We start from the raw sequence: 19,140 nt of genomic DNA, 5'->3' as shown, positions 1-19,140 counted from the left end.
TGTCCATGTTTCTGTATATGTGGCAACGTTATGTGTGTAACTGTTACAGATAACATCCCCCTTGATAGGTTGCTGTTATTACTTTTTCAATTTGTAAAATGAAGATGGGTTTAGTTTTGCTTAAATTCAGTTACTTGACATCAGTCCTCAGGAGACTCACCTGGATTTTGGTTGGTAGCATCCAGTGCTTTAAAGACTCAACTGTAGTGCCACTGGGCAGTGTCACCGGATCACGCAGATCCATGTCTAGAGCCACAATGCATGTTGGGTAACAAACAGCACCTGCAAGGAAAAGGATTAAAAAAAAAATACATGTTCAAATATAAAAAAAAAAAGACCATGCCGTCTGTCACTCCCCAATGTAAGTCGAGTGCAGATTTGAGTCGTGCATGCTCAGATTCAAACGGTTTACAGTATAACATGTCATACTGAAATTTGTGAAATCCATGGAATAATGAACTTTTCTTATTACAAACAATAACAGAAGATGGGAATCATTTCAAAAGTGTGTTAGCTATCTATGATTGTTTGATTGCTAATGTTAGCTCAAAATGCCATTCAACTGACAACCTTGTTGTGTTTGATTGCTAAGTTATAGCCAGCAGTGAGCAAACTTCGTTAAATAGGCCCATTTTTACAAAAGTCTCTCGTTAGCATCTTGTATGCTACTTGTCGCAAAATGACGCATGCACAACTCACATCTTCACTTGTTGCAAAGTGACGTATGCGTGACTCAAATCTACACTCGACTTACATCGGGGAGTGACACCGTCATCCGTGGTCTAGACTTTTGGCAACCATCACCCTGCAAGGGGCTTCTAGTGTGTGTGTGTGTGTGTGTGTGTGTGTGTGTGTGTGTGTGTGTGTGTGTGTGGTGTGTGTGTGTGTGTGTGTGTGTGTGTGCGCGCATTTGCATGGGGTCATTATGGAGAGATCCTTAAAAATGCCTCCTTAAAAATCTGTATTTACACAGAATGCTTGAGCTGGTCAGTGACTTAAAGGATACCAATAGAAAAGGAGGAATGAAAAGGAGTGTGAGAAGAAGAGAAAAAGCACAAGTGTTTACAAAAACATGCTTGACCGCCATGGCTGCTTTGTTTGATCAGTCAAGCAGTGTGTACAAGCCAAAGACTAGGCAGGTTACTGTGTATGGCTTCATTTAGTTTTACAGATGAAGAGAATATAATGAGCACTGTTTATCTTTGATAGATTACACTGTCATGGCTAAAAGAAGGGTTACACTCACCGACATCCATCCCTTGGTCACAGCTGTATTCTACAGAGTTGAGATCTGGAGGAGGAGAGCACGATCCCTTGATTTTGGAGCACATTGTGAACTCTGCAGTCCATTCTCCCTCCTTAGTGCAACGAATCTCCCTCTAGAAACAAACAGATAATAAAATTCATGCGGTCTGTAGACCGGTTGAGCATCCTCCCTGGCTCCCTCCAGGATCCTTGCGAGTGTGGAGATCTGATCTGTTGTTCCACAACCAGGACGGAATCTGCATTGTTCCTCTACAACCCGAGGTTCGACTATCGGCCGAACCCTCCTTTCCAGCACCTTGGAGTAGACTTTCCCAGGGAGGCTGAGAAGTGGGATACCCCTGTAATTGGCATACACCCCCTGGTCCCCCTTTTTGAAGAGGGGAACCACCACCCCGGTCTGCCACTCCCTAGGTACCATGACTTCCACCCAGACTTCCACGTAATGTTGAAGAGGCGTGTCAACCAAGAAAGCCCCTCCACACCCAGAGCTTTCAGCATTTCTGCATTTCTGGTTAAAAAATTGTCTTAAAAAAATAAGAAAATAAACATTTAAAGATGCAGATTCAGGCCAGTTCTGGTGCAGTATATTTGATGAACAAAAATGCTGGTTTACAATGTTAACTTACTTCAAATATATGAAGATTATTAGAAACACATTTCCACAGTAATGCAACCGGTACCTCCTTTTAGAATTTGGCGTCTTTTTTACTACATCATGACCAAGTTTAATATCGTCCAGTGTAGACAACTCAAGTGTCTCACCTTGTCTAACTGATCTTAAATTGACTTCACATGATTGTGTTATTATTGATGTGACCAGAAATACTTCCATTTGACCTGGGGACCAAACAGACAAATGTTAAAATCTTACATTTTCTGTGGCACCTGGGCACTGCAGGGTGCAGAGGCTGTCATAATACAGGCCATTGGTGCAGGTAAACATGCCCTGGAATACATCAGGTAGGGCTGGGCAGGATATTGACTCACAGTTAGTTTCCTCCCACTGCCCCCCCTCCAGGCACTCCAACTTGAAGTACTTCCTAGAGACAATAGTAGCAAAGGGAAACATATCCAAGTGATCTTTATCTAGGCAACACAAGGTTTTTTCCAGATTTGAATTACATTCAGCTACAAGCAATAGTGGACAAAAAACTTTATTAATTAAAGTTACGTGGCCAATGTGTAGCCAGTACTGTTTTCCTTTCATGGGAATTTCGAAGAGTTCTTCATCACAAGTTCATGTTTAGTTCTTGGTTGTTGTTTTTTTCCTAGTATGCATCTAGAGGATGTTTCACAGAGATGATCAACCTTTCAGAGTTTAAAACAAATAAATGTAACATTTCATGGTGCCTGAAACCATATTTTGTTTAATTCTTCAGTGATACAGAGCACCAAAGTGGGCACATTTATTAAAGATATGGCGAGTGTATTGAGTTTTTTTATGACAAACCCTTTTGGTCCTTGGGGCTGTACCAAATAGATTAACGCTTCAAAGCTTCCTTAATTCTAATAATATTAGTATTATGCTATTTTTAGAATAAGAGTCCAGTGGTGGCTGCACATGATTGTTTCTAACTCGTGTGATCCAAACAAGCAATAACTCCAGAACGTTGTAATGACCAAAAGTCAAAATGTATTAATCATAATCTAAGTAAATATTGTCAGGCTACTTTAGGCTGGTTGTGAAATAGTTACCTAGGTTACAGCCCACGCTTTTGCGTAACAATTGAGTTTTGGTCACGCTGATCTGGATTGTACTTTAATTTGACATATTCCAATTCATTTTATTGCCATTTCTGTTGTAGCATAATGTTGCTTTATGCCCAAGGGTGCAATTATTATTCATCATTATTCTATGCCCTCGCTGCCTACATGTTGACGAAACCGATAAGTGATAGCAAATAAAGAAAGTTGATTTTGGAGTAAATCAGGACGAATAGCTCATTTGGTCCGATTAATCATTTTATTCAAATGTAGGATTCATTTTAAGGTGATGATGTTATAAAATATGATGAAAGACATCCAAAGCTTCATTCGAAAACCTGAATATGCATTTTGATTGTAAAAAACATGACATTTGGTCCAGCCTTAGTAGAGCCACATGCACTCCATACCCCTTCTCACATACTCTATCATCCCATTTTACTGTTTAAATAACAAAACACATACAGAGTGCCCATTCTACAGTAAAAAAAGATCTCCGGTGTGGCGCACGTAGTGTGTAAATGCAACAGTATGTGTTACAATATAAATTTATGTGGATACATGTGTCAAAGGTAAGCGTAAAAGTCTTGTTTAAAGCTCTTTAATAGCTGCTGCAGTTTACTTTCACATGTTGGACTAATAAAGCATCAGGGGTTATTAAAATGTTTACACATACATTTGTGAAAGCGTAACTCATAAAGATACCAGCTGCAAATGGATCTTTATACAAGATAGTTTCCCACTGTATTCGGTGGAAATGTAATGCATACAAAACTTTAAAATGTATATTTTTACTGGCCTTATATGATAATAAAAGCTTGATGTGTTTGATACACTGCATTTTAGCTAGAATTCAAGACAACAAGAAAATTGTTGCATTACTTAATGTATGGTACATGAACTTGCTCTTGATTACAAATAATACAGACTGAAATGTGCAAAGAGAGATAGCTGACTCCATCAAAAGCTGGATATAAACTTACCCCAGAGGCTGTGTCTCCTCCTAATAGAAACCCTCATCACATTAATAACATTTGAACTGTGTTCAGTAATGAGCAGTTACCCAATGAATGCAATTGCCGTAGTAATGACGAGGTCCAGTTAGCAGCGGTACATATTTTATTGGATCCTAATTTGAGCTTGTTCCAAAGCAGAAAATAGTTTCGCAGATGATGGACCAAAGAAAATGCTCTTTAAATTGCACCCATCGATATTTAAGACTTTGCCCTTAAGGTTTGGGTGTTCATGTGATGCATTGTAATACGGTTGCATAAAATATTTATATCAAATATCCTAGTTTCATCAAGCAGTGCGTAATGGGAATCTTGTAAAATAAAGGAAAAGAAGGAATTTACTCCATTACGCAGGGAGCTAGCGTAATAAAATACTGCATTTGCTTTGGTCTGCTGTCTACACATATTTACTAGTATCTTTAGTGGCACAATCCACAAAATATATCAGCAATAATAAACAGTTCTTTATGTACATAAAAATAAATAATATGCCTAAAAAATCAATCTCAATCATAATTTAAGGTTTTAGAACACATGGAACACACTGCACAAAAACAAAGGAGGAGACAGCATTTGCTCTATCATGGATGTTTTGAGATATACTGCTATTAATATATGTCCCAATGAGTAATGCTAGCATAAATGCCCTTTCAAACAATGGCAGCTGTAGCACTAGTCTCTCTCCACTGAGCTTCCAACAGTCAAAAAACAACAACACTTACCTCCTCTGTGTCTTCTTTTTGAGGCTCCCAATTACATAGAAGCCTGGGTTGCATTTGTAACGGCAGGCAGAGCCAACATCGTGCCCTGAGGCCAGACAGTCTGCTGTTAACAGCTTGGCATCAGGTATGTTTGGAACCTCTGGACACTCTATCTTGCAGTAGGCCTCTGGGAAAGACCACAGACCGTCCTCCAAACAGACTAACCTGTCACTGTCACCTGAGGAAGGGAGAGGGAGCAAAGTGTGTCTAACACAATTGACCAAAGTAGTAAACTATTCTTGGTGAACAATGTTGTAAAACAACATAGCATTAACCTTTATCACCTCCGCTAAGGAGGTCATTTTTTTTGTTGGTTTTTGTTTGTTGGTGTGTTTGTCTGTCAGGAGGATTACAGATGCCTGAACTAGCCTGATTTTCATGAAACGCTGGTGGAAGGGTGTAGCATGGGCCAAGGAAGAACCGATTACACGTTGGAGCGGATTAGCAAATTATTTTTCACTTTTTAAAGATTTGCAACATAGAGCATCTGGCCTTAGCAGAGGACTGTGGTCTACAAGTGCCCTTCTAGTTGATATATTACATTTGTTTTGTATTGCACATGTAGTGAGTCATGTTGTGTTTTGTAATGGTCCTTGATCGGTATGGTTGCATTACCTCCATAGAATCTACTTCTCACCTTTGTTGAATGATGAGGTTAATGATCATTACAAATTAGAAAGTAACTTCAAACAAGTCTGAGTTACTTAATGTTACTTTAAATTTCTGGACAGATTTGACATCACTCCTAGGACATTTTGCCAATGCCTGAATCAAAGTGCAGAATATATAGGACTAGGTCCAGTGCAGTGGCAGTGCACATGCCTCTTGGTGGTTTACTTTTTCTTTTTTTATTAAACCACATAAAAATGTTTCTCTGTAACATGCTCAAATGTACTTGCAACCGTATCAAGTAGAGAAGAGTCATAAAGTCAACAGGCTGTCATAAAGGTTACTTTGTAACCTTCAATAATGTTAATTACACATTAATATGATTATAAAGTTTGCAACATTGAGTCAGTAAGATACTGGTCATGGCAGACCAAAAAAACCCTGTGTTTTGAATTTAATGGAGGTTAATTTCATTGCTTATGAAATGAACTTTTCGTTTGAAAGTTGAAGACTGTGTGATTTAATCTTTCAAAAGTTGCATTGCCTTTTAGCCTTGCTAGCTAATTACTTTTTTCAACTACTATTCTTACATTTTACACACTTAATAATATTTACCTCTGCCAAGTAGGTTATGTTTTCTGCTCGGATTGTTGGTTTGTCTGTCAGCAGGATTACAGGCCTGATCATATTTTGTGGCTCACCTGATCCGTTCCCTTTGCTCTTCCTTCTCACACAAATACTGAAAACAGCTGTCAATGTGTTGAGCAATAACACACTGAGCAATAACACATCTTCCTTCTAGCATCCATGTTGTTTTATCTATTATTAAAGTTTTAAAGCTCATGAACACAGTAAAGTCAGAAGGTGGACTTCCCAACTTGGGAAATAGGACCATCCGAGGAGCATTTGAATGCAGCTTTGGCCTTGGCAGACGTCAAGAGTCATTCTAGTTCAGCATTATTATTTACGTTGTTGTTATATTTTGTAGTATGCAAACATAAATTCTTGTTTATATTTTTTCTAAATACAGTTGTTATATATTGCAGTATGATGCTCATTTATTTTTAACAATGTTTTTATTGAATTTTCAGTAGTACAATTATTAAATAAGATAAGGAGATATTAAAAAAATGTTTCCTTGGGATGTCATATTTTACAGAGAGGTCTCCCAAGGTCATTAGAATTCCTTCCTTAAAGAGGTCCCCTACTTTACTTATTCCTGTCTTTGCCCATATCTGGAATCCAGCATCGAGATTGCCTGGTTTCAATGAAACATTGCCCCACACTGGGCTGAATTGTGACAGAGAGGCCAATATGTTTATAAATTCTGTTACTTCTTGCTATACATTAACCATATTAAGCATTATTAAATATAGGGTAAGCAGTATGTGTTCTTAAGTACTTTATCATGGCTGAATACAGGTACAAATGCAATAGTCCCTTAAGTAGCATGACTCCATGTCCATCCGGTATGTAGCATCTCCAGGAGAAAAATAGAGCATTATAGTTCTCAATTGTGTTGCTAAATAGCAACAATAAAGATAAAGAGTATCAACTGGAAGATACAGCAGAGTTTAGCGGAATTGAATACATTTCTTATTCTGTAAAAATTTCCTAAAGGGTACGGTGAGTTTCGTCTCTTCCTAGTTTTTTGGGGGGTAGTTTCTAAAAGGGGGGGTTTAATTGAGGCCCAAAAATGAAATAGCAGAGCTTGAATTTAAAAAGTATGGTCTCTTTTCTTTTTGGTTAAGTGCTTAGGTGTTTTTAAAGCTTTTTGTACCAGGAATCAAAAGGCGTTTAGTCAAACAGTGGGGTTTGGGGAGGTTTTTAAAGTGTTTAAAAAAAAATGAGTCAGCAAATAATGCTCATTTTTTTAAAATTTTTCTTTTTGTTGAATTTTTTTATTTTTTTTTATTTGAAATTTACGGGGGGGAAACTGAACGTGAAAAAAAATTTCCCCCGTGAGTTTTTATGATTTGATTCTAACAAATACATTTTAAAAAGTTATTTTTGGCTAACCTAAAACCAAAAGTATCAGGGAGAAGAAAAAGAAAGAAACGCAAGATTAAATTTTTAGCCCTGTTAATTTTGGTTTTGTTTCTGGCTGTATTGCAGTTGGGTTTCAACGTGCCCAAAGCTAATCTTTTTTATCCCGGTATGGTCAAGAAGCATGAGTTTTGTATGGTGGAGAATCATAAACCCTAAACAGCAAAATTTTTTTGGGTTTAAAGTAAAATCTTGTAATGAAAAGGAAAACTTTTTAAATAACATTTAAACTTTGTGGGGGTTTTGTGAGCCAAAAAACTTTTAAAAGCTGTATGGTGGTACTGAAAAATTTTTTGGAATACCCCTTTTTGATGAGTGAGCATGGGCCTTTCAAACATATTCACAAACCAAAAGCCAAAATAGAATTTTGGCAATCTGTTTTAGATCAGAATAAATGGGTTTTTAAAGCGGGCTTCAATGACATTTGAGCATTCACTGAGGCTTTCCGACCACAAACACAATGTGTGGACATGACGCTTGTTCCATCTACCGGTAATCACTTCAAGAAGCATCTACTACATTGCGTAACTTGCATTCAATCAAGGGGGTGTAACTATGAATTTGTGCGTGTGGTGGTGCTCTTAATTATGGGTGCCCACAGGCTATATTCTGACTCATTATGGTGCAAGTGGTGGTTTTAAAAATTGTGTGGACATCTGAGTAGTGTGTAAAGGGAACAGGAAAATACCATGTAGATATTTCTATCAGCGCTCATGCTGAATTTATATTTGTGCAATCCACTAACATTCTAAAGGCCATAAAGCAAAGAGAAGCACTGTGAGCTTCATCTAGAGAAGACATGGTTGTGATTTAGTAAATGGAATTTCCACTGTGATTTTATTGCAACACTGTACATTAGTTCCCCTTGTCTTAGCTGTTTTTTTAAAACTAATTTGTTTTAAACACTGTCTTTAACTATAACAGGATTAACCCCTGTAAAAAAAACAGGCCTCCAATTTTAATACGTAATTGTTTAAAATTAAGGTTTAATGTCCATTTCATTTTATGGACTGTAACTAGTGGAAGCATCTTGCTGTGGTTTGTCTGTTCACTAGACTGAGCTGTAACTGACAGAAGGTGGGTTGTAGCACCAAAGGAAATTAGTCATTAATTGAAAGGTATTATTTTATAGAGAAATGTTGGCCACATTATCTTTCAGTAATGTGAAACTCAAGAAGCGTGTTCGTCAAATGAGGTTGTTCAAGTTCTAAATGATCCGTTTGATTAAAACTCATTGAAACTTGGTTTATCTCACTGGAAACAACAGCCAATAAGTAACCTGAATGGCACTCAGAAAGCGCAGACCTGCCAATTTCCCGAGTTGGGAAGTTGTTCTTCTGACTTTGGTGTGTTCCTGGGCTTTAAATCGTAATGTGGAAACTGCACAGACGCTTAAAAAAAGAGGTGTTGTATTTTATTGCTCAAAGCATTTAAACAAGCCGTTGATAGCCGTTTCCAGTGTTTGCGTGGCAATGAGTGTCACAGGAAACGGATCTGGTGAGCCATGAAATATGATCCGGAACTATTTTCTTACGACTACAGCTACTGTTAGCTGTACTAGTCATAGTTCCTTTATCTGTATTGTGACTATTATTGCAACTTCACACCCCCAACCGGCACCGTCAGACACCACCTACCAAGAGCCTGGGTCTGTCCGAGGTTTCTCACTAAAAAGAAGTTTTCCTCACCACCCGAGGTTCCTCCCTATTAGGAAGTTTTTCCTTGCCATTGTCGCACTAAATGCTTGCTCTTGGGGGAATTACTGGTATTGTTGGGTCTTTGTAAATTACAGATTGTGGTCTAGACCTACTCTATCTGTAAAGTGTCTTGAGATAACTCTTTTATGATTTGTTACTATAAATAAAATTGAATTGGAATTGAATTCCATCAAAGTTTCCTTGTTCAGTAAACAAACCAACAAACAGACAAACCGAGCCAAAAACATCAACTCACAACAGCTCTTTGGCGGAGGTAATAACAGTATCATAATCTCGAGGCAATGTTTTTTTGGAAATGTTTGCATTGTTAGCCTGATAGTGTTGGTATTCCAAATGTAATGCACATGTCAGTGTGACCAAGTGTATTTTGGAGTTGTTTGTTCTTCATCCATCGCCGTTTAACAAAGAATATACTAACAATACACAAGACTGGACTGGAACTAATAGGAAAATAATTGACTGGACTAGAGTAGAGCAGAATAGACAAATCTATGACTTACCTTGTAGTATTGCTGGGGATCCACAGGTGAAGGAACATTGTTTGCCAAAGGTGGTTCCCCAGGGGCAACTGAATATGGCATGGTAGACATGAGACTGATCGGGTAGGCCGCAATCTACAGGCTGGCAGCTAACTACGTGATCCCACGAACCGTGGAAACATTCCAAATGTGCTTCTCTCTTGAACGAACGAAAGAAAGAAAGATAATAATAGTGAGTAGAAAAAAAATGGTCAGCAAACTCTGTAAACTTTACATAAAATGCACTGCCTGTCTTTTGAAACATCTTACTAATTATATACAATATCCCTAAAAGTGTAAATCAAATGTTCCTTGTAGTTTGCTATTAAAAATGTAACCACAAAATAACTCAATAAACGTAAAACTGTCCAAAAGAAATGCATGTAATATGGAGGGACCTTAACAATTAATCTAATTAGGTAGGTTAAATCTGTTTGGTTTCCCTCATCATTTATCTGTAGTGTAATTAAGTTACCCCAGGTTTTGGAAGCAAATGAGGATGCAACCACATGTTTTGAGTGAGTAAAAGAATACAAATAGAACAAATTATTGTAGGACTACTCTAGCATTTAAAACACTAAAAGCCCTACTGTTTGTCTTTCAATGTCTTTCTCCTGAGACCTTGGTGCTGTCCCTCTTACATCTCTGTTAAGTGTCAACACCCACCCAACTATTTCTTGCAGAATATACTTTTGTATCTATGGATAACAGGGCAATAACTTAACATTGAAAGGACTTAAAAAAATTGTATTTCAACAGTGCAACATATGATGTGATAATCAGCGTACCTGATGGGGAAGGGTTCCCCTGCTGTTGAGGACAGTGATACTGAAACCACGGTGACACTGAACAGAGCAGTGAGAGGACTCCCCTCCTCCTGTACACCTATAGAAACACACTGATATATGGATAGTTCTTTCGTGTGTCAGCTCGCTGAAGTGTTTGATTCCAAAGGGCCTACCTGACAGAGGCGTGCTCTAACTGGGGAGGACTGCAGCTGTCCATTTGACATGGCTGCCGCAAACAGCTATTTCCGGAAAGGAGGGAGGATGGAGAAGGAGAAAAAGGAAAAGGATGAGAGGGCAGGGAGAGACAGACCAAGCAACTAGGAGGCCTAAACAATCACTATTTCTGGGAAGGAAAATTCTAATTAAAGGAATACTCCAAGGTTTTGGGAGGCTGTGATTTAAAAAATGGCAAGACTGAACTTGAATTGTTTATTCATGTTTACGGAAAAAAACAAATGCAAATTATCTTTTTCCAATTGAGATTGTGCTTCTTTCTTGCTAAAATGTACGCTACATTTAACAGGAACTCCACCAATTTCACACTTCAAAGTCTGTTTACAGGTCTTGGGGAGTACTACTGCATATGTAAAAAATGTATTAAGCTTTTTGTCGTCTAAAAGGAGATGCGTAACCTTTGATAAATGATTTTACTCAAATGATGTCACTTGAGGAAAAAATGTGTGGATCAAAAAAAGACAAGACATCTCTGGTTCTACTGCATCAATTTTCACCGTTGTTTTTTAAACTGTCCATCTTGAGTCCGACAATTGTATACAGTAGGAGTGCAATGCTGAATTGGTAGAGTACTTTTTTTGTAATGGATTCTAAAATTTCTATTCTATAAAAAAGTACTAATGAACAGTTATGTTTTTAGTTTTGTATAACCAATGTGGCAAACTTTAAAACACTTGACATATTGCTTTCAAAATATTTATTGTATATATTGCCTTGTGTTTTTAACTTGAATTAAAATGTTTTCATGCTTTAATGAGAACATTCAATATGTGTATTCAATATAATAAGATGTGTACAAATCCTCCCGTTTTAAGCACTGTATGAAACCGTTAACGGCATGTCGTGCGTGTGACAAGATGCGTGTGTGTGTTAAGTAGGTAGTTGTGGGAGAGCCCACCCTCTGATGCGCACCCGGTCAGGGCGAAGGTGCTGAAGTGGCAGGAGGTCCTCAGGGCCACACTCCCCACTGCCACAAAGGGGGAGGACAAGAGGAGAATAACAGAGGCCGTGATGAAGAAGGGTTGAGAGAGGTCATGGGTCACATTCACCACCAGTGGGTTCCGATGGCAGGAGAGGTCATGTGTGCCTAGGTAGATAAAAAGTAGTCTTTTAGCTTCTAACCTTTGTTTAGACTTTGATGTCCATTCTGTGGTTTGTCTTTATCATACTGTATAATGTGTAAAATGGACCTGTGTCTGCAAGAAAGATTTATAATACAGCATTATCGTACTCTAAAAACAATCAAATACATACAAATCAATAAAAGTAAAAAGTACCTAGTGAGTGGTTCTTGCCAGTAGTATCAGACAGAAGGATGGTGGCTGTCCTCCGACACTGCTCTCCAGACCACGACCCATCTGAAGCCAGGTACACCATCACAGAGGCGGCCACTCCAGGATGGACAAATCCTACCTGTCAATCCATTATAAAAGTGGCAATGATTTCAAAGAAAGAAAACCGAAAAAGATACTGATGATCTTGCTACGAAATGGCATTACTGAAAAAGTCCTAACTGAAACTTATAGTCCTACTGTGAGAATAGTATATTGGTCATTGTTGATTCATACATGCACCCACCAATGTGGGGTTAAAATGTATTAAAATGTCTTGCATTACACTTTTAGCTTGTAATCAAATTGTTGATAAACAGTAAATAGAGAAAACTATGGTAGCCTCAGGAAGGGTTAGATTCCCGGCCCAGCTTGGTTGTGCTTTGCAATGAACACAATGGTTCATTGATTGGAACTTAGGGTTCTTGCTGCTTGTGCTTGTCGTTGTAGTAATGACTTCTTCAGGTTGCCTGTCGCCTGCACAGTGAGCAGTGGAACTGGGCGGATTGGCTCTTGTAAAGTTCCCTGTGGCAGGTGAAAAGTGTTGGATAATGCCATTTGTCATCGTAGTTGCACATGTCATCTCCTCCCCAGAAGTTAGCAGTGACAAAAATTGGGCATTACAAATTAGGAAAACAGCGAATTCCACACAAATAAAAAAAGGTTAAAAAGAAAAAGAAGCCTAATGTAGATCTGTCTGAGTGACCACAGGAAGAGCAGAAGTGGGTTCTGTAGCATGAACTAACCAATGCACATGCTTACGCATTATGCAGCAGGGCAGGTACAGTGGCTAGAATAAGTTTACACACCCATGCTAAAGTTGATTAAAAAGAGGAATAAAAACACATCTTTTGGAAATTGATCTTAAAGCCCTAATTCAAAAAATGTTGGAAAATCCAACCTTTTAAGGACAACAATTTTCTTTGTGAATGAATAATGTATTGTAAATAAATAAATGTTCCTTTCTTTTTATGTTTAAAAGCCAGTTTCTTCATGGATCCAAGATGCTATGCATCCTGACAAGGTTCCCTTGGCCTTTGGAATTAAAATAACCCCCATATCATCATAGTATCCTGGATCCATGAAATGACTGGCCTTTAAAAATAAAACTGGGCCTGCCTCTATGGGAATTTAACATAGGGGTGTGAATACTTATGTTCCCTGTATTTTAAGGAAGAACATTTATTTATTTACATTATTCATTCACAAAGAAAATTGGTGTCCTCAAAAGGTTGGATTTTCCTTTTTTATTTTATTTTTTATTTAATGCATTAAGATCAATTTCCAAAAGATGTTTTTGTATTCCTCTTTTTAATCCACTTTAGCATGGGTGTGTAAACTTATTCAAGCCACTGTATGTAATTGCGTTAGGGCTAAAAATCAGATGTAACTGCCGTAATTCCAAGTTGACCCTGGTCTCTGTTCTCTATAATGGAGCTTCAACTTTTCACAGCCACCTGTTTAGACTGTAAGTGTTATATACTAAAAAATGGATTTTGGAGTACCACTTTTAGCTAATGAGGAAGGGCTTCCAAAGATAGAAGTAGAACTGTTGAATGAGACGGATGCCTTTTAGAAATGAATATGATAGGATGGTTGAGGAATGCTTTTCAGATAATGAGATTTAATATGTAGGCGAGGGAACCCTTTTAGAGATAGAAAGAACACTTAACGGGAAAATATGTGTTTAAGGGAGAGCAGGCAGATATGGGTGTTATCATGAGGCTTTTGCCTTCCAGAGAAGTTGCAGAGATGTGCCTGATAAAAAGGGTGTCCATAAAGGTAGCAGGGAATGGAAAGATGAGTCATTCAACAAAGAAGTGGAAATGATGACAGAGAAAGAAAAATGAATGAATATGTGCAAGGAAGGAAAGAGGCAGACTCATGACTGTAAAGGACCTTAAAATCTAGAGCATGACGGACAATGTTTTAAAGCTGTCACTCAAATCAACAACTAGCCTATGCTTAGTCTGGACCTGCAAGGTTGTTTGTTGAAAGTGTCAATAATACAAGATGACTAAATATGAGAACCAGACGCAGGTCTGGAATTGAAAGCCAGATCCAAATACAAGACACCACACAAACCAAGACATCGTAATCACAAGTGAATATTGGTGCTGCAAAGATAAGCAGGGTAAATTGTAATTCATTCTAAAGATTACATTTAATTTAATAATAAACAATTAGTTAATGATATGTAATGCTGGAGAATCATTTTGAATGACTAGAACATCATAGGTAATTCAGTTATTTGTTGCTCTGCATTTTTGGGGCCGTCATAAATTAAAATGTATGTATTTATAATGATCGTTTTAATACAAAATTACTATTATTCCTTCACATGCCAGTATTTTAATAACTCATGAACCTTTTAAACATTTAATTATGAATGATGAGTTAATTATATAACACTTAATCCTCCCCTATTAGTCAACTAGTAATGGTCAATATTGAATGATTTTGATGATTAGCATGCAGTCGGTAAAAAGTTAAATAAAATCACAAAAGTAAATAAAGAATAAGTAGAGGGTTAGTCATGATTTGGTAATAATCTACAGATTATTGGTACCCAAAAGTACAAAAAACTGCAATGATAGAACTTGAGGAACGTGTGCGTGTGTGGAGGTCTAAGGCAGCAGACTGTGTAAGAGGCCCTTCAACCCCACTTAAAAAAGGTTTGGAAAGTGATGGGAGCTGTTGAAGACAGAGAAGCCACCCACAACCATATAATAGATACAGTATGTGCAAACACACACACACACGTACCTTCAGCCAAAATGAATGTTCCAGGTCATTATTTGTGTTGGACTGGGCTGTGCAAGGGAACCAGGCGTCTGTGGGCAGTTTCTCGCTCACCTCCAGGTGCTGGTACCTGCAGAGCTTCACACAGAATAAGAGAAATACACAATGCCTATTATATAATCAATACATACACTACCGGTCAAAAGTTTGGGGTCACTTACAAATTTCCATGCCACTCCATTATAGACAGAATACCAGCTGATCTGAGAGGGTGGCTGATCTTTTATGCAATATCTACATTGCCCATTATCAGCAACCATTGATCCAATGTTCCAGAGGCACATTCTGTTTACTAATCTGATATCATTTAAAAAACTAACTGAGAAAACACTGGAGAATCCTTTTGCAATTATGTAAGCACATAATGTAATTTGAAAACTGCTGACCGGGTTAAAAAAAACAATGCAACTGATCTCAGCTGGTATTCTGTCTATAATGGAGTGCAATGGAAATTTCTAAGTGACCCCAAACTTTTGACCGGTAGTGTATATATATAGATAATCTTGTTTTGCTTCCATAATATTAAATGTAATTTTAACTGATCTTGTTTTACTGTCCAATAAGTAACCTGTCCTTATCTGACCTTTTAATGTGACAAGTACTTAATGAAGGGCTGTTACAAAATCAGATTTTCACTACATGATTATCGTTGCAAAAACTTACACAATAACGATATTATTGCGATATCTACAGAACATTTGAAAAAAGAAACAATGCTGCTTTGTTAAGCAAAGCATAATCTACACATTCATTACACTCACACTATTCCTCTTATTATTCCAGTTGCTGCCCAAACAGCACAGATCTACTGATACTACAATGGGATCAATGTCATGTTATTTTATTGCGCGTGGCCTCTGAGATCAGCACTTTTAGGCACACATGCTTAGTCAGAAACACAACTTCTGACTTAACTTAATGCATCATGGGATATATCTTGTAAGGCTTCAGCTAACGGTTAGCTACTACATTTACAACTCCTTTCAATACGGATAAATGGACAAATAACCACTAAAGACATTCATTGTTGGATTTATTAGTTTTATAAAGTTTCTAAAAAACACTGCTGTTCCATGATGGATTACAAAGCCTCTGACAGGAATACGATCGCAGTTTAAAGCCTTCCGGAGATGTTCTTAAAATAGTAAATTAGTACTTTAATGTTGTATACGACATCTCCAATAGTGAAAAAGGAACCTGATGAACTGATGAACAAAAAAATACAATGTGCGAGGCGTTGAGGGAGGGAGACAAAGCGAGAACGGCGGTGGATTGTTTACATGATTATAACGTGTATTTATAGCATGATATCAATATTACATTTTTAAATATCACGCTTATTGTCAATATAATATATACATATACAGTATACTGTGAAACCTCTATTTCCCATTAATGGAAGGTTCATAAAATCTGAATTGCCAGTCTTATTTCATAATTTCTATTAGACTATTTTGTGCCTTGAAAGAGCCCCAACTATCTCTTCTGATAGTGAAGCATTTGATGCAGGCAATGCTGACTTTATTCATGACACTTTGATTTGTTTTGTTTATTCCACCTTTCCTCATACGAACACTGTAGCATTTAAAAATCCCGGGAGGTTTGCCAGTTCTGACATGCTGGAACCAGTGTGTCTGACACCAACAATCCTCCCTTGATAAAAGGGGCTTAAATCATGTTTTTTGTCCAGCTGAGAAGAACTTACTTAACTCTGCACCTTTTCAGCTTGTGCTTTATTTGTATGTGAGCTACTATGTAGAGGAAGGCACATGTGAACACATTTCTAAAATTGTGACATCATTTGGAAGCAATGATGGATCTGGAGCTGTGCAAAGTATTCAAAGTTACTGTGCTGTCATACAAATACACCCACGTCATTTAAGAAGCAAATGCACCTGCGCCCATGGGTTTGCTGGTCTTACAGGGAGGTGTGTTCCGGTGAATTCTTGGCGTATTACTATTTTGAGGCAGCAGGAAGTGATTGCACCATTGACCAACAAAAACCTGGTCTAAAGTCACTAGCGCATCATTTCTTTGAATTTTAACAGTGCATTAGTAATTTTACTAATGCGCTGTTAAAATTCAAATGTGCCTGGGCTTATGCACAGTGCAACAGCACACTGGTTGTTACACACACAGGGAAGCGCAGCAGCACACAAACATGCAAAAGATTTAATATAAAAATATTATGAGGCAAATCCGTCATCATAATAGCAATACGCCAAGGTACAAACGCGCCTGGCTTTTAAAGGGAATGGGAGATGACACTGATTGGTTTATTGCATGTTATGCCCAAAACACACCTATGAATTAATGACGACACTAAGTACAACCCTTTGGAACCATTTTTACCGCCGTCAAAGTAGCAAAAGTAGATTTGGACAAGCCCTAAACGCAACTGCACCATGCACTTCATGCCATGTGCTTAGAACGTTTAAATAGGGTCCTGAAAGTTAGCTGCGAAATATGCTTCGTAGATTTAAAGAGCTCACTTGACACTGCACTTCCTTGGGTCCTCAGCAACAATACCCCCGCCATGTGAAATTTGTCAGATGAACGGGTGTTGAGAAAATTGAAGGACAGACTCTGTCCATTTTAGTTCGATATCGTCATGGAAAAACAAGTGCACCATTATCGATGTGAAGTAACTTGCTGTGCTTAAAGGTCTATCTCTTTCATGTTCTGGACATTACTTTCCATGAGGATTTAGCTGGTTGGTCAAGATTTGCTGTCAGCCTCGAGCAGGAGCCTTAAAATGGGCCAGACTGTGACCAAACGTTCAAGCCTACTGTCCTACCCAGACCAAAATAGTACAGAGATGAATACACCTTTCAAGTTGTTTAGAAATGCGGCCAACTGCTGCTAACTTTGTTGCTCCAGAGTTGAAGATTTCCATAATGGCATCCACGGGGAGTTTATTATCATCTGGAAGTCTTTTATGTGCCCTGTGGTTCATACTTCATACCTTGTTAAGTGATGGCTCCCCAGTGGCAGCATGGGCGGGACAGTGGATGGGGTCCTGGTGAGAAGCAGTGGCAATGGATGCCCACTGGTCTGTGTAGCCCAAAGGTGTGAAGTAACCACAGTCTTGAACGCTGGAGCCCCGTTCAAACTCCTCACACACGCCGTCTCCGTCAAAAACATAGCACTGACTAGGTTCACCTTAAGAGATGGAGAGGAGAATGAGACAGGAGGATTTATTAAAGGACATATAGCCTGGTTTCCTAATCTGGCAAGGTATACACTCACCCCCCACTGTTTGACTCCCATCCAAATCCATTTGTCAGTGAACCAAATCTGTGCAAATCTATCTTGTATTTTCATTGGCCACTTTTATTGTTAGTCACGTCGACCTCAACTATATCTGACTCTCTGTGCTGTCAACAAACTGTAAATTATGGTAAAAAATGAACTTTGACTTCAATCAATTATTAAAGATCACAATCATTTTGTAATGTTAATAGGCAGTAAGAGAACCTAATATGTGGCTTGGCCAGCTAGTTTAATCCCAAAGGCACCTTAATGGGCCATAAGTCACCAAGTTGTAACAAAAAACTGTCAGAGCAATGATCAGTAGTTCTTCAAAGTCTAGTACAAAACAATTACATACAAGAAGGTATTAGCAAACTAGTATTGTGTCAGTTATTAAATTTAGAATTTAGTTTTTGTTTTAATCAACTACACTTATCAGCTCTCAAACATGTAATAACATTAAGCCAGGTGAAAATAACACAAAGTCAATAAATTCCTATCCATGGGGGTGGAAAGTAGCACCAGAGAAATAACACTTAATCTGCACTGTGTGCTTAGAGACCCATACTCAAACGGTAAATACAAGTTTACGGCTATTACAATTCAATTGGCTAATACGCACATATATAACTCCAGTCCATCTACATAAATGTAATGACAATATCCCAGACACTTTCATTAACTGTGAAAAAGAAAGCTAAACATAGTTTTACTATATGTGGGAATGCAAAGAGATTACAAAGTTTTGGAGGGAGGTATCACATGCAATATATATTATTCTGGACATAAATCTACCTCTACATCCTAAATTGTTCATGCTGGACGTATATCCAATTAATACAAAAAGTACAAGGGGCTGAGGAAAGGGGGAATGTTTAAGTGATGAGCGGTTGGGTATATAAACAGGGAGGAGAATATCCCTTTTCTTAATTGTATTTATTTATTTTCCTTTTCACCTGTGTATGTTATTTATTTAGCTCTTTTCCCACAGTAACGTTTGTCAATTATGTTTTTTAATAATGTCTTGGTGTCTGTCTATTTGTCTTACCATTGTTGAAACTCAATAAATACATTGTTTAAAAAACAAACAAAAAAAAG

The 19,140-nt window shown here is 37.9% G+C and overlaps 1 protein-coding gene across 1 annotated transcript in view; it reads right to left on the bottom strand.

Moving 5' to 3' along the window:
- The window catches only part of LOC116699837 (pappalysin-2), a 78,561-nt gene that overhangs the window by 14,796 nt on the left and 44,625 nt on the right, over positions 1-19,140 (bottom strand). The window contains exons 14-24 of the mRNA XM_032532625.1: positions 17,756-17,952; positions 14,755-14,868; positions 11,935-12,070; positions 11,570-11,744; positions 10,597-10,662; positions 10,424-10,520; positions 9,618-9,795; positions 4,706-4,922; positions 2,138-2,306; positions 1,247-1,379; positions 161-282 (exon numbers count right to left, since the gene is read on the bottom strand). Coding sequence (XP_032388516.1) covers positions 161-282; positions 1,247-1,379; positions 2,138-2,306; positions 4,706-4,922; positions 9,618-9,795; positions 10,424-10,520; positions 10,597-10,662; positions 11,570-11,744; positions 11,935-12,070; positions 14,755-14,868; positions 17,756-17,952 — 1,604 coding nt within the window. The remainder of the gene's footprint in view (positions 1-160; positions 283-1,246; positions 1,380-2,137; positions 2,307-4,705; positions 4,923-9,617; positions 9,796-10,423; positions 10,521-10,596; positions 10,663-11,569; positions 11,745-11,934; positions 12,071-14,754; positions 14,869-17,755; positions 17,953-19,140) is intronic.

The sequence above is a fragment of the Etheostoma spectabile genome, chromosome 12, assembly GCF_008692095.1.
Source record: "Etheostoma spectabile isolate EspeVRDwgs_2016 chromosome 12, UIUC_Espe_1.0, whole genome shotgun sequence".
In the NCBI taxonomy this organism is placed as follows: domain Eukaryota; kingdom Metazoa; phylum Chordata; class Actinopteri; order Perciformes; family Percidae; genus Etheostoma; species Etheostoma spectabile.
The sequence above is the reverse complement of the archived record's forward strand: the minus strand, read 5'-3'. Positions and strand labels throughout refer to the sequence as shown.